This window comes from Balaenoptera ricei, chromosome 5 (genome assembly GCF_028023285.1).
Source record: "Balaenoptera ricei isolate mBalRic1 chromosome 5, mBalRic1.hap2, whole genome shotgun sequence".
NCBI lineage: Eukaryota > Metazoa > Chordata > Mammalia > Artiodactyla > Balaenopteridae > Balaenoptera > Balaenoptera ricei.
Genome location: NC_082643.1, coordinates 106,630,664 through 106,644,800, shown reverse-complemented (window position 1 = coordinate 106,644,800; position 14,137 = coordinate 106,630,664). Strand labels below are relative to the sequence as shown.

The following is a 14,137-nucleotide window of genomic DNA, read 5'->3' as shown; positions in this document are numbered from 1 at the left end:
TCAGTGACTCCCATCTCCTTGGCATGAGATGAAAACCCTCAGGGAAGACCTCTGGCTTTATCTTGCTCAGCCCGCTTCCTAGCCCTGGCTCCCTTCTCTGCCCACCCACCGGACAGCATCCATCCACACTTCTCCCCAAAAGCTTCTTGATGGCCCTTTCTTCTACAGAGACCTTCATAACCCTGGGGTAAAATGAATCGCTCTCCCCGCTGTACCTCAGTCTTCCCATATTTCTATCTATCTATCATGGCACTTGTAACCCACAAAGTCCTCATCCGTTTACCTGTCAGTGCCCCCCACCGGACAGGCCTGAGCATCTCCCTGGCAGGGCCAGGTCTAAGTTCATTTTGAATTCCCAGAGTCCAACACAACACCTGGGTGCCAAGAAAATATTTGTTTAATTCGTAATATATGAACAGCAGGTAGTAGAACCTCAAAGCAAAAAAGAGAGTTTGAGGGAAGCCATCCTCTCTAGAATTTAAAACATGCTTTTATGAGTGATGCCTGGAGTTTGAGAAGTTAGCAGCTGGCATCTGCTCTAAGCCACAGGGCGGTAATGACACACAGGGTTAGAGTGATCTTTGCTTTGAATGATAAAAAGATCAATGTAAAATTTAAACAAGGAGAATTCATTAAGAGGAAAAAAAGACTCCCTCAGTAAATCTTGGCCCCTTAATTATACCTTCTCTATCACTTAATTTCAGAAACTGGATCCCTGGCTCCAGGAAAGAACACAACAGGGAATTCTAGTATTAAACATGCTTCTAGGTACCATCTCTTTAATCTCGACAAATGAACTGTCCCAGAAACCACGCTTTTTATATGGGAAAGAAAATCCATCACATACATTAGCTATTAGCTGCTCAGAATATTCTCTCTCCTTCTTTTCTACATCTGCCAGGGTGATGTATTCAGAGTCACCAGCACCCAACATCTCCGTGTTTGACAGTCTGACCTGAAGTCTCTTTTCTAATTCCTCCAAATCCTGGAGAAAAAAAAGAAAAAAGGCAAATACAGAAAAAACCTAATGTATCTTAAATTCTAGAGAAGAAATGCTTTTATTTTCACCCCATTATCATAAAATATTTCTTAACCATAATTAAATGCTTTGGGTGTTGTCCTACTGAAGGACTGATGATAAACATCATCACAGAGCTTCGGGAATAATGGATTACGTATTTTCTTCTATAGTCTTTCCCTCATCCCCCCCAAAATAGGCCATATTTTAAAAACAATGAAATAGTATCTTCCTATCTTTATGAAGTCCGAGAACACGTCATGACATCTGGGCTGTGGGATGGAGTGTCTCCTCCCCACTCCTCTGGTTTCCATGGGGAAGGATTACTTAGTACACCCCAGGGAGGAAGTGATATGTATTTGACTGGCGGTTCAAAAGCAGGAAGTGAGCACAGCCCCTAGCTTGCCCAACCTCTTCCTCTTTGGGATGGACCATTCAGGGGAGGCCACTACTCTGGTGTGGCCTCAGCCCAGAGTGAGCTGGGCAGCAAAGGTCCCTTTTCTGTGTGGGGAGGCCTGAGGTGGCCCAGCTTTGCCAGGAAGCAATTTAGGTAAGCAATTTAGCTAATCCTGGGATTCAGTGTTAGGAAGCCATGATCGCTGTGCACCTAAGCTATGTCTTCCAAGCTGGCCCCTTTCAGTGATAAAGCTGACATTTCTCTGTCTCCCCAACACTTTCTCTTAATTAACTCAGAACTTAGAAGGAAAAGGGGAACACTATGTATGGAGTCCTTCAAACCCCAACCTGGAGTGTGGAGGGTTTGTTTTCTGTTCTGTTTTCTGGGCTGTTCTGTTTTCTCTAGACCTGTGTTCACTGACATGTAATCAACACTGGTGTGGGTCCAAATTCATTAGGAAAACTGCTATTGATTATCCAAGCGGAAGCCATGTGTGACTTCTCATTCTCACAGCATCTCTACAAGAGAGAAATGAGGGTTCTCTTCCAGATGAGGAACCTAATCTATGGGAAGTTGAGATATTTCGTCCAAAGTCTCCCAGTAGGAAGTGGTGTGCTAGGCGAGGCCCCTTAGGCTCACTGACTCCAGAGCCCCACTCTTCTAACTGCATGCACTATGCTGCTTCTCTCCAAAGCACCTGCCATTTCTGGGCACTTCTCATCTTCATCTAGAAGTTCTGAGGCTGTTGTCAATATTATAGGAAAGTATGCATTTAAAGCCCTTGGCCAGACAACATCCACTGAACAGTAGCCACTGACATAATTAAGATGCTCTGGAAGTGGCAGAGGTGGGATTTGATCCCAGGCCTGCAGATACCAAAGCTCTTATTCTCTCCATATGACATTCATGACTAGTACAATTACAAGTATCACCACCATTATCATTCTTTTTGTCATTGGAGAGTCATTTAAACTCATTGAGCCTCAACTTCCTCAGCTATAAACAAAAAGAATGATGGTCACTCACAGGCTGTTGTGAAGATTAAATGATGTGTGTAAAGCACTCTGTGCATTGCCTGATGATGAGGGTCACAGTAGTGGTGGTACTGAGGATGATGACAAAGATGTTAACAAAAATGAAGATGTACTGCCTTCTCCCTGGGATGTAGTGATGAATCCTCCCCCTTGGAATCCAGAAGAGTGAGGAAGAAACACTCTCTCCTCCCAATCCCCCAAATCTCATGGTTGCAGTGATAAGGATGATAATGATGACTATGATGAAGATAATGGTGGGGATGGAAGGAATGAGGATTATGACAATGATATGATAATGAAGACGAAAGTCGTGATGGCAGAAGTGAGGATGATGAGGATGATGGTGGAGGTGGTGATGGTCATGATAACGAAGATGAGAATAACGATGCAGATGAGGATGATGGTGGCAATGGGAGGAGTGAGAATGATGGCAACAACGATGGTGGCGATGATGAAATGTTGGTAGTGGTGGTGGTAATGAGGAGGAGGATGGTGATGGTGGTGGTAATGAGGATGATGAGAATGATGATGAAGACAATGATAAGAATGGTGATGGTCATAATAAGAATGACTATGACAATGATGACAATAATAAAGATGGTGGTGGCGATGGTGATGATAATGATAGTGGTGGTGGTGATTGTGTTGGTAATAAAACGATAATAATGGCAATGATATTGATGATGATGATGAAGATGATTGTGGTGGTGTTGGTAGGAATGGGAATGATGGCAGCGATCATATAATCAGGGTCTGGTTGTTACTTTGCTAGGCGCTTCATACACATTTTCTTCTTTCTGTAATCCCGCAGGATGGGAATTATTATCTCATTGCACAAAGGAACAACCTAGGATTCTGAGAGTTTGTGAAAGACAGGACCAGGATATCAATCTCCACCACTCTGACTCCAAGCCCTGACTCATTTTGCTGCACATAAAACAATATAAAGCTTGTATAAAAGACTGAAACGAGAAGAATGCAAAGTAGTAGGAAGAGTTATAACCAATAAGCAAATTATATATTTTAAAATACCCCACACTTGTACAGAAAATAGAAACCATAGTGGTTCTCTTTGAGTAGTGGGTATGACCAACACTCTCTTTTTTTCTACTTCTAATATTTTTCCACATTTTAATAATACACATTGTTAGTTTTATGTTTATAGCTATACTTTTATATACCATATTGTGTTGAAAAGTATATATTGTAATAAACTATTTTTATACATTAAAAATACTTTACTATAATATTATGTTTTATATATCATAATAAACTATTTTTAAGTTATTTTGAAATATAGGTTGAAGACTTACATTTTCTTGTTTTGAGAGAATCTTCTGGTATAATTCATCATCAGTCTTCTTTTTAGGAAGAAGGTCAAGGAGGCACATTTTAAAAATCTGAATAAACATCTATTGCCAAAAAGGGAAACATAACAAAGAGAAAGGTTTAAACAATGGTATTTCCCTTCCCTCCTTTTTCTCCTGCCTCCTTCTTTCTCTCTCCCCCAACTGCCCACACACTTTTCGATCTAGGAAAAGACCTCAGATTAAAAGTCATGACAATGGCCTGTAATGGACTGCATTTTCATGAAGCTTCTAAAGAAAAATGCTTCATTTCTTCTGCACATACTTATGAGGAGCCCACTCTGTGGGAAGCCCCCACTTTCCCCATTTCCATGAGTCAAGAAAACAGGTGAGGCGAAGGGGGTTGCTTCTTTGTGGAAAGAATCAGAGGGATGGTTGTACGGAAATGGGATGTGTAAAGTCATCCACTCCAGCCCCCTGTCTCAATGGACGGACATGTCCTCTAAACCAAGAAGGGTCCTCCATAGGCAGGGACACCCTGGCAAGTCCAAGGGTGCTGTGTCCACAATTTGTTTAATCATTCACCTATTGCAGGACATCTGAGTATTTCCAGTTTGGGGCTATTACAAATAAAGCTGCTATGGACATTCACATACAGGTTTTTGACTGAACATATGTGTTTCTGAGATGAATGTCCAAGACGGCAACTGCTGGGTCTTCTGGTAACTGTATATTTAGTTTTATGAGAAATCACCTGTTTTCCAGAGTGGCATTTTATATACCCACCAGCAATGTATGAGTGATCCAGTTTCATTACAACCCCACAAGCATTTGGTGGTGTTGTTATTTTTATTTTTGTCATTCTGATAGGTGTGTAGTCATATCTCATGTGGTTTTAATTTGCATTTCCCTAATGGCTTAACGATGTTGGACATCTTTTCATGTGCTTTTGTGTGTGTTTCCTCGCCAGCCGTACATTCTTTTTGGTGAAATAATCTGTTCATGTCTTTTGCCCATTTTCCAGTCTGATTGTTTACTTATTTCTTTTTCTTTTTTTTATTATTACTTTTTTAACATCTTTATTGGAGTATAATTGCTTTACAATGGTGTGTTAGTTTCCGCTTTATAACAAAGTGAATCAGCTACACATATACATATTTCCCCACATCTCCTCCCTCTTTAATCTCCCTCCCACCCCTCTAGGTGGTCACAAAGCACCGAGCTGATCTCCCTGTGCTATGCGGCTGCTTCCCACTAGCTATCTATTTTACATTTGGTAGTATATATAAGTCCGTGCCACTCTCTCACTTCGTCCCAGCTTACCCTTCCCCCTCCCCGTGTCCTCAAGTCCATTCTCTACGTCTGCATCTTTATTCCTGTCCTGCCTCTACGTTCTTCAGAACCGGTTTTTCTTTTCTTTTAGATTCCATATATGTGTGTTAGCATACGGTATTTGTTTTTCTCTTTCTGACTTAACTTCACTCTGTATGACAGACTCTAGGATTGAGGTTTGAGAGTTCCTCATATATTCTAGGTACTAGTCCTTTCTTAGAATGTGGCTTGCAAAATATTGCCTCAGTCTTTTCATCCTCTGAACAGGATTTTTTGCAGAGCAAAAGTTTTTTATTTTGATGAGTTTCAATTTGTTTTCCCTTTTATGGGTCACACTTTTGGTGTTAATCTAAGAACTCTTTCCTTAGATCCCAAAGATTTTCCCCTTTTTTTTTCTAAAAGATTCATAGTTTTATATTTTACATTTAAGCACATGATCCATTTTGAGTTAATTTTTATATGAGGTATGAGGTTTAGCTTGAGGTTCATTTTGTTTTGCTTATGGATGTCCAACTGCATGATTTAATGAAAAGCTTATCATTCCTCCACTGAACTCCATTTGCACCTCTGTCAAAGGTCAGTTAGACATATTTGTGTAGTAAGGCGCTTTTTTTTTTGAAGAATAATTGACATAACCAGCTTTGTTCTTCTTTCTCAAGACTGCTTTGGCTATTTGGGGTCTTGGGGGTTCATACAAATTTTAGGATTGTTTGTTCTATTTGAAACATGCCATTTAGATTTTGATAGGGATTGCATTGAATCTGTAGATTACTTTGGGTAATACAGACATTTTAACAATACTAATTCTTTCAACCCATGAGCATGGAATATCTTTCCATTTATATGTGTCTTCTTTGATTTCTTTCATCAATGTCAAGTTTTCAGTGTACAAGTTTTTCACCTCCTTGGTTAAATTTATTCCTAGGTCTTTTATTCTTTTTGATTGAATTGTAAATGGGATTGTTTTCCCAATTTCTCTTTCTGATAGTTTGTTTTTAGTGTATAGAAACACAACAGATTTTTGTACATTGTACCCTGTAACTTTACTGAATTTATCAGTTCTAACAGTTTTTTGTCTAGTCTTTTCTATGTATAAAATCATGTCTTCTGAAAATACTGACAGCTTTACTTCTTCCTTTCCATTTTGGATGCCTTTTATTTCTTTTCGTTGCCTAATTGCTCTGGATAGTAATTCCAATATTATGTTGAATAAAAGTGGCGAGAGTGGGCATCCTTGTATTGTTCCTGATCTTAAAGGAAAAGCTTTCAGCTTTTCATTGTTGAGTATGATGTTAGTTGCAGGTTTGTCATATATGGACTTTATTATATTGAGGTACATTCTCTCTGTACCTACTTTGTTGAGTTTTTATCATAAATGCATGTTGAATTTTGTTAAATGCTTTTTCTGGTTTGAGATGATATGATTTCTATCCTTCATTTTGTTAATGTGGTATATCATGGTGATTGATTTGTGCATGTTGACCATTCTTGCATTCCTGGAATAAATCCCACTTAATTATGGTATATGATCCTTTTAATCTGTTGCTGAATTTGGTTTGCTAATATTTTGTTGAGGATTTTTGCATCTATGTTTATCTGAGATATTCGCCTGTAATTTTCTTCTTTTTTTTTTTCTGGCATCCTTGTCTGGTTTTGGTATCAGGAAAATGCTGGCCTGGTGAAATGTGTTTGGAAGCATTCCCTACTCTTCAATCTTTTGTAAAAGTTTGAGAAGGATAGGTATTAAATCTTCTTTAAGTGCTTGGTAGAATTTACCAGTGAAGCCATCTGGTCCTGTACTTTTGTCTGTCAGGAAGTTTTTGCATACTGATTCAATCCTCTTACTAGTAATCAGTTTATTCAGATTTTCTCTTTTCATGATTCCATCTTGGAAGAGTCCATGTTTCTAGGAATTTATCCATTTCTTCTTGGTTGTCCAATCGTTGGCACATAATTGTTCATAGTAGTCTCTTATGATCCTTTGTATTTCTGTGGTATCAGTTGTAACTGCTCTTTCATTTCAGATTTTATTTATTTGAGCCCATTCTCTTCTTTTCTTGGTGAAGCTAGCTAAAAGTTTGTCAGTTCTGTTTATCTTTTCAAAGAACCAGCCATTGTTTCATTGACCTTCTCTATGCTTTTTTTTTAGTCTATTTCATTTATTTCCACTCTGATATTTATTTTCCTTTTTTCTACTAACTTTGGGCTTGGTTTTTTCTTCTTTTTCTAGTTCCTTTAGGTGTAAAATTACATAGTTTTTCTGAGATTTTTCTTGGTTTTTTTGAGGTAGGCCTGTATGGCTATGAACTTCCCTCTAGAAACTGCTTTTGCTGCATCCCATAGATTTTTGGTAAATTATATGTCCACTTCTATTTGTCTCAAGGCATTTTGTGATTTCTCCTTTGATTTCTTCTTTGACCCATTGGCTGTTCAGTAGCACATTGTTTAATATTCACATATTTGTGATTTTTCCAGTTTTCTTCCTGTACAGGTATCCCTCGTTTTATTGAACTGTGCTTTATTGCACTTTGCAGATATTTCATGTTTTACAAATTTAAGGTTTGTAGCAACCATGTGTTGAGCAAGTCTATCGGCATCATTTTTCCAACAGCATTTTCTCACTTTGTGTTTCTGTGTAACATTTTGGTAATTCTTGCAATATTTCAAACCCTTCACCAGCAAAAAGATTACAGTTTGCTGTAGGCTCAGATAATGGTTAGCATTTTTAAACAGCAAAGTATTTTTTAATTATGGTATGTACATTGTTCTCATAGACATAATGCCATTGCACACTTAATAGACTACAGTATAGAGTAAACATAACTTTCATATGCACTGGGAAACCAAAAATTCATGTGACTCACTTTATTGTGATATTTGCTTTATTGCAGTCATCTGGAACTGAACCCACAATATCTCCAAGGTATGCCTGTAACTGATGTCTAGTTTCATACCATTGTGGTTGGAAAAGATGCTTGATGTGATTTTGATCTTAAATTTATTGGGACTTGTTTTGTGACTTAACATATCATCTATTCTGGAGAATGTTCCATGTGCACTTGAGAAGAATTTGTATTCTGCTGCTTTTGGATGAAATATTCTGTTTATATATATTAAGAGTATGTGGTCTAATGTGTAATGTAAGGTTGATGTCTCCTCACTGACTTTCTGTCTGGATGATGTATGCATTGATGTAAATGGGATATTAAAGCCCCCTGCTATAATTGTATTGTTGTCAGTTTCTCCCTTTAGATCTGTTAATGTTTGCTTTAGATGTTTAGTTGCCCCTATACTGGACGCATAAATATTTACAAATGTTATATCCTCTTGTTGCACTGACCCCTTTATCATTATATAATCCCCCTCTTTTTCTTTTATTACAATCTTTTTTTAAAGTCTACTTTTTCCTCATGTAGGTATAGCTATACCAGTTTTCTTTTGCTTTCCATTTGCATGGAACATCTTTTTCCATGCCTTCACCTTCAGTCCATGTGTGTACTTGTGTACATATATCTTTAATGAGTCTCTTGTAGGCAGTAGATAGCTGGGTCTTGTTTTTTTAATCCATTCAGTCACTCTATGTCTTTTGATTAAAGAATTTAGTACTTTTACATTTAAAGTAATTATTGATAGGTATGTACTTATTGCCATTTTGTTCATTGTTTTCTGGCTGTTTTGTTGTTACTTTCTGTTCCTTTCTTTTACTCTTGCTCTCTTCCCTTGTGGTTTGATGACTTTCTTTAGTGTTTTGCTTAGATTCTTTTCTTACTATCTCTTGTGTATCAAAATAGGTTTTTGCTTTGTGGGTACTATGATGCTTATATAATATTTATATATTTAACAGTATATTTTAAGTTGATAGCAAATTAAGTTTGAGTGCAATCTAAAACTCGACATTTCCCATCCACCCTCTGCTCCTGGCACACACATATTATGCTTCTTGATGTCACATTTTACATCTTTTTATTTTGTGTTTCTGTGATTATTGTAGTTATATTTTTACTACTTTTCTCGTTCAATCTTCATACCAACTTTATAAGTGATTAATTAACTACCTTTACTATATAATTACCTTTACTAGTAAGATTTTTACTTTTGTATGCTTTCTTGTTACTAATTAATGCTCTTTCTTCTCAGGTTAAACAAGTCCCTTTAACAATTCTTGTAAGGTTGGTTTAGTGGTGATGATCTCCCTCAGCTTTAGGCTTGTCTGGAAAACCCTTTATCGCTCCAACTCTAAACAATAACCTTGCTGGGTAGAGCATTCTTGATTGGAAGTTTTTTCCTCTCAGCACTTTAAATATATCATGGCACTCCTTCTGGCCTGCAAAGTTTCTGCTGAAAAATCTGCTTATAGTCTTTTGGGGGTTCCCTTGTAGTTAACAAGTTGTTTTTTAATCTTGTTGCTTTAAGATTCTCTCTTTAACTTTTGACTTTTAAATCTTAATGTATCTTGGTGTGGATCTTTTGGGGTTCATCTTTTTTGGAACTCTCTAGGCTTTCTGGATCTGGATGTCTGTTTCCTTCCCCTGGTTAGGAAAGTTTTCAGCCATTATTTCTTTAAATATGTTTCCTGCCCCTCTCTCTCTTCTCCTTCTGGGACCCCTGGTATTGCGAATGTTATTTCATGTGATATTGTCCCATAGGTCCCTTAAGCTATCTTCACTTTATAAAATTCTGTTTTCCTTTTGCTGTTCTGTTTGGGTGCCCTGTCTTCTAGATCACTGATTTTTTCTTCTGCTTCACCTAGTCTACTGTTGAACTCCCTAGTGTATTTTTCAGTTCAGTTATTGTATACTTTGGCTCTGTGACTTCTGTTTGGTACTTACATTTTCTATCTCTTTGTTGAATTTCTCACTCTGTTCATCCATTCTTCTCCTGAGTTTGATGAGCATTTTATGACCATTATTTGAACTCTTTAATCAGGTAAATTACTTATCTCCTTTTCATTAAGGCTTTTTTCCTGATGTTTTATCTAGTTCTTTTGTTTGAACATATTGCTCTGTTTCCTCATTTTGATTGATTGTGTTTGTTTCTATGTATTAGGCAAAACAGCTACCTCTCCCAGTCTTGAAGAAGTGGCCTTGTAAAAGATAAACTTTATCTTTCAACCTTGCCCTAGCTCATGGTTGTCTCTCAAACCTTTGTGATTGTCTAAGCAGCCTAATTTACTCTTTTTCATTCTTTTCTTTTTAAAAATTAATTAATTAATTAATTAATTTTTGGCTGCGTTGGGTTTTCGTTGCTGCGCGCGGGCTTTCTCTAGTTGCAGTGAGCAGGGGCTACTCTTCGTTGCAGTGCGTGGGCTTCTCATTGAGGTGGCTTCTCTTGTTGCAGAGCACGGGCTCTAGGCGTGTGGGCTTCAGTAGTTGTGGCTCACAGGCTCTAGAGCGCAGGCTCAGTCGTTGTGGCGCACGGGCTTAGTTGTTCCGCAGCAGCCTAATTTATTCTGATGGGTCCCACTTGTTGAGGGTATGCCAAGAGTGTTAGCCATGAAGGAGCTGTTCACTGGTTTTTAGGTCTTTTTCAGAGGGATCTATTTCATATGTAGCTATAGATTCAGTGTGCCCATAGGAGGAGGTGAGAACAGGATCTTCCTACGCCATCATCTTGGACTGCCCCCATGGTAAGACATTTTTAAATGCACGGGTGAGCAGATGTTTTTCTCCAAATGCCCACAAAGTAAATATTTTGGGGTTTGCAGGCCATACTATCTCTTTTGCAACTATTTAATTCTGCTGTTACAGCATGAAGGCAGCCATAGGTGATGTGTAAAAGAATAGGTATGGCCGGATTGGCCCAAGGGCCATAGTTTACGATCCTTGTTTTAAGGTTTGTTAAACACTCTTCTGTGCCAGGCTAATATATATATTATCTCAAATGATCATCACAGCAGGAGGTTGGTACAATATTCCCCATTTTACAGATGAGGAACTCTCAGTTGAGAAATCTGGACAACTGGCCTCATGTCACAAGGGACATCCATGAGGGACAGACCCAGAACTCTTCACCAACCTTCATTATGCTTGCCAATGCTAATAAGCTCTAAAAAGACAAAAACTGTCTTGACTTTCCATCCACTGAAGTCTGAGGCTATGTACAGTAACTCTCTTTTCTCAAGATGTTAATCTCAAATCTATTTTCTTTTTGACCCCAAACTGAATCAGTAACATTCACAGGTCTTGTCCCATTCCTTTGAATTGTAAAAACTTTTTTTTTTTAATTTATTTATTTATTTTTTGGCTGTGTTGGGTCTTCGTTTCTGTGCGAGGGCTTTCTCTAGCTGCGGCAAGCGGGGGCCACTCTTCATCGTGGTGCACGGGCCTCTCACTATCGCGGCCTCTCTTGTTGCAGAGCACAGGCTCCAGACACGCAGCCTCAGTAGTTGTGGCTCACGGGCCTAGTTGCTCCATGGCATGTGGGATCTTCCCAGACCAGGGCTCGAACCCGTGTCCCCTGCATTGGCAGGCAGATTCTCAACCACTGCGCCACCAGGGAAGCCCGTAAAAACTTTTTAATTTGGAATAATTATGGACTTAGAGGAAGATGAAAAACAGTACAGAGTTCTGTGCACTTTGTCCCCAGGGGTGACATCTTACATCACTGTGGTACAATATCAAACCTGAAAATGGACATAGGTCCAATAGAGTTAACTATAGACCTTACTCAGTGTTCACCCATTTTTACATGCACTTATTTGTGTGTATATGTGTGCACGTGGTTCTATGCAATTTTTCCCCATGTATTGCCACAATCAAGGTAGAGAATTTTCCAGCACCAGGAGAAATCCGCTAGTCCTAGTGCTCCTCTGATATTAGCCACCCCCCTCCCACATCCCCGATCTATTTTCTTTTCTGCCATTCTGCTTTTAAAGGTTACAACTCCACCTCCTAGACAAGCCCAGCACCAGTGTCTTCCTCCTCCAGGACCACCAGAGAGCACTAAGCTTCTTGGCTGCACGGTGGTCACATCTGGTCTGAGTCACTTCTGAACCCTGACCTGTGATAGTGGATCTCTACCAGAGAAATGAAATTTGAAGTCTTTGTGTAACATGGTGCACTCCTGTTCCCCATGTTTCTCTAGGTCTTACACATGATAAAGACATGCCCTGCAGTGAATGGAAGGCCATGTTTAGAAAGCAGCTCTCCCAGGGTGGCGATGGTGTCAACCAGACACATTTCTATTAAGCACCTACTATGTGCAGGGCACTGTTCTGGGCTCTGAGGATACACAGACCTTGGAGTCAGACAAACCTCATTTGGGTTCTGACTCTGCAGTTTACCAGCTGTGTGATCTTGGGCAACTGACTAGACCTCTCTGAGACTCAGGTTCCTCATGAGTGGAACAGCACTGAGGTTTCAATGAGATCAGACATTTAAAGTGTTTAGCCTAGCAGAGTTTCAGTGTTTCATAAATGATGCTGTGATGACGCAGATCACACAGCCCAACAGAGCCCAGAACTTTGCCTACAGAGAACTTTCAAAGTGGGACTTGACTCCCTAGTAATTGCATGGAGTAAAAGCTGCAAGTATATTATTTTCACACCTTTCCTAATGTGGCCCAGAGAGGGGAAGTGACTTACAGAAAGTCACACAGCTCATAAGTGTCAGAGGGTGGACTAGAACCCAAGTTTCTAATTCCTAATCTGGTGCTCCTGGAACTTTCCCAGGTTCCAGCTTAAGTATCTCCCTCCAGGGAAGCCTGACCACCTCCCTGAAGCCTACACACCCTCAGGTCCTCTCTTACATGCCCTCATGCTACTCCATCATTTGCTTTGTCATACTTTTTGCCTCTGTGCATTTTGTGCAGTCTATTGACTGCCATCTCTCCCCTGGACAGTGGGCTCCATAAGGGCTGGGGCTGTCCCCAGTATTGTGTCCAGCAGGGCGGGGAGGCTGCCCACAGACGAGTGACGGTGAATGCTCTCTTCATGACAGTAGGCTGCTTCCCTGCGGGCATTTGCTGGCCGCTCCAGGGGCGAGGGGCCAGGACCACGTCACTCACCAGCTGGATGGGGCTCTGAGCACAGAAACAATCACCCTCCAGGGAGCAGAGCCTTTGAGAAAATCGCCAGGGCCACCTGCCCCCAAGCAGGACCAGGTGTGGCTAAGTGAAAGCAGGCTGCAGCTGCAAGTGCGCTCGTGCCTCATGTCCATGAGCCTCTGCACGGGGGTCTGTGGGGCTGTAGGAACAGGCTCGATTTCTGGAATCCTAGGATGATTTACGGTTTCAAATACTGGCACCTGTTTACGAGGCCCGTTCTGCTCACACAGAGCAAAATTTCTTTCTGTTGCATCCTCAACTTAATATTCTTTTATTTCTCCTGTTTACAATGAAGCACCTGTGGGCATATCTGTCTTTGTCTGTCTCTCTGTCACTCTCTCTATCTACCCCTCCCTTTCTTTTCCCAACAGGCCTTCTCTCTCCTCCCTTCTCTCTGTAGGTCTCCTCCCTCATTCAGTAATTCAGAGGATGTGTCTCATGGAGAAATAATTCTTTTTTTTTATTATTATTTTATTTTAATTATTTATATTTGGCTGCGTTTGGCTCTTCGTTGCTGTACGCGGGCTTTCTCTAGTTGCGGCGAGCGGGGGCTACTCTTCGTTGCAGTGTGCGGGCTTCTCATTGAGGTGGCTTCTCTTGTTGCAGAGCACGGGCTCTAGGTGCACGGGCTTCAGTAGTTGTGGCACGCAGCCTCAGTAGTTGTGGCTCACGGGCTCTAGAGAGCAGGCTCAGTAGTTGTGGTGCACAGGTTTAGCTGCTCCGCGGCATGTGGGATCTTCCTGGACCAGGGCTCGAACCCGTGTCTCCTGCATTGGCAGGCGGATTCTTAACCACTGCGCCACCAGGGAAGCCCAAAATAATTCTTTTTTTTTTTTAACCCCAGTGGCCTTGCTGCCTGGCTAACCCATGGAGGTTCTGTAGCTACAGGGGGACTCATCCCTCTGATTTTCTGTAACCTGGATCCAGTATGGATCCATGTGCATCTGGCAGAGACCAATCTTGTTTCCTCATGTCCATGGCTCTGATTTCTCCTTCCATCACTCGG

General features: G+C 40.4%; 1 protein-coding gene across 5 annotated transcripts in view; it reads right to left on the bottom strand.

The window, feature by feature from the left end:
- The window catches only part of EVC (EvC ciliary complex subunit 1), an 82,062-nt gene that overhangs the window by 50,839 nt on the left and 17,086 nt on the right, over nucleotides 1-14,137 (bottom strand). For all 5 annotated transcript variants that reach the window (XM_059923352.1, XM_059923353.1, XM_059923351.1 and 2 more), the window contains exons 6-7: nucleotides 3,763-3,861; nucleotides 848-985 (exon numbers count right to left, since the gene is read on the bottom strand). In XM_059923352.1, coding sequence (XP_059779335.1) covers nucleotides 848-985; nucleotides 3,763-3,861 — 237 coding nt within the window. The remainder of the gene's footprint in view (nucleotides 1-847; nucleotides 986-3,762; nucleotides 3,862-14,137) is intronic.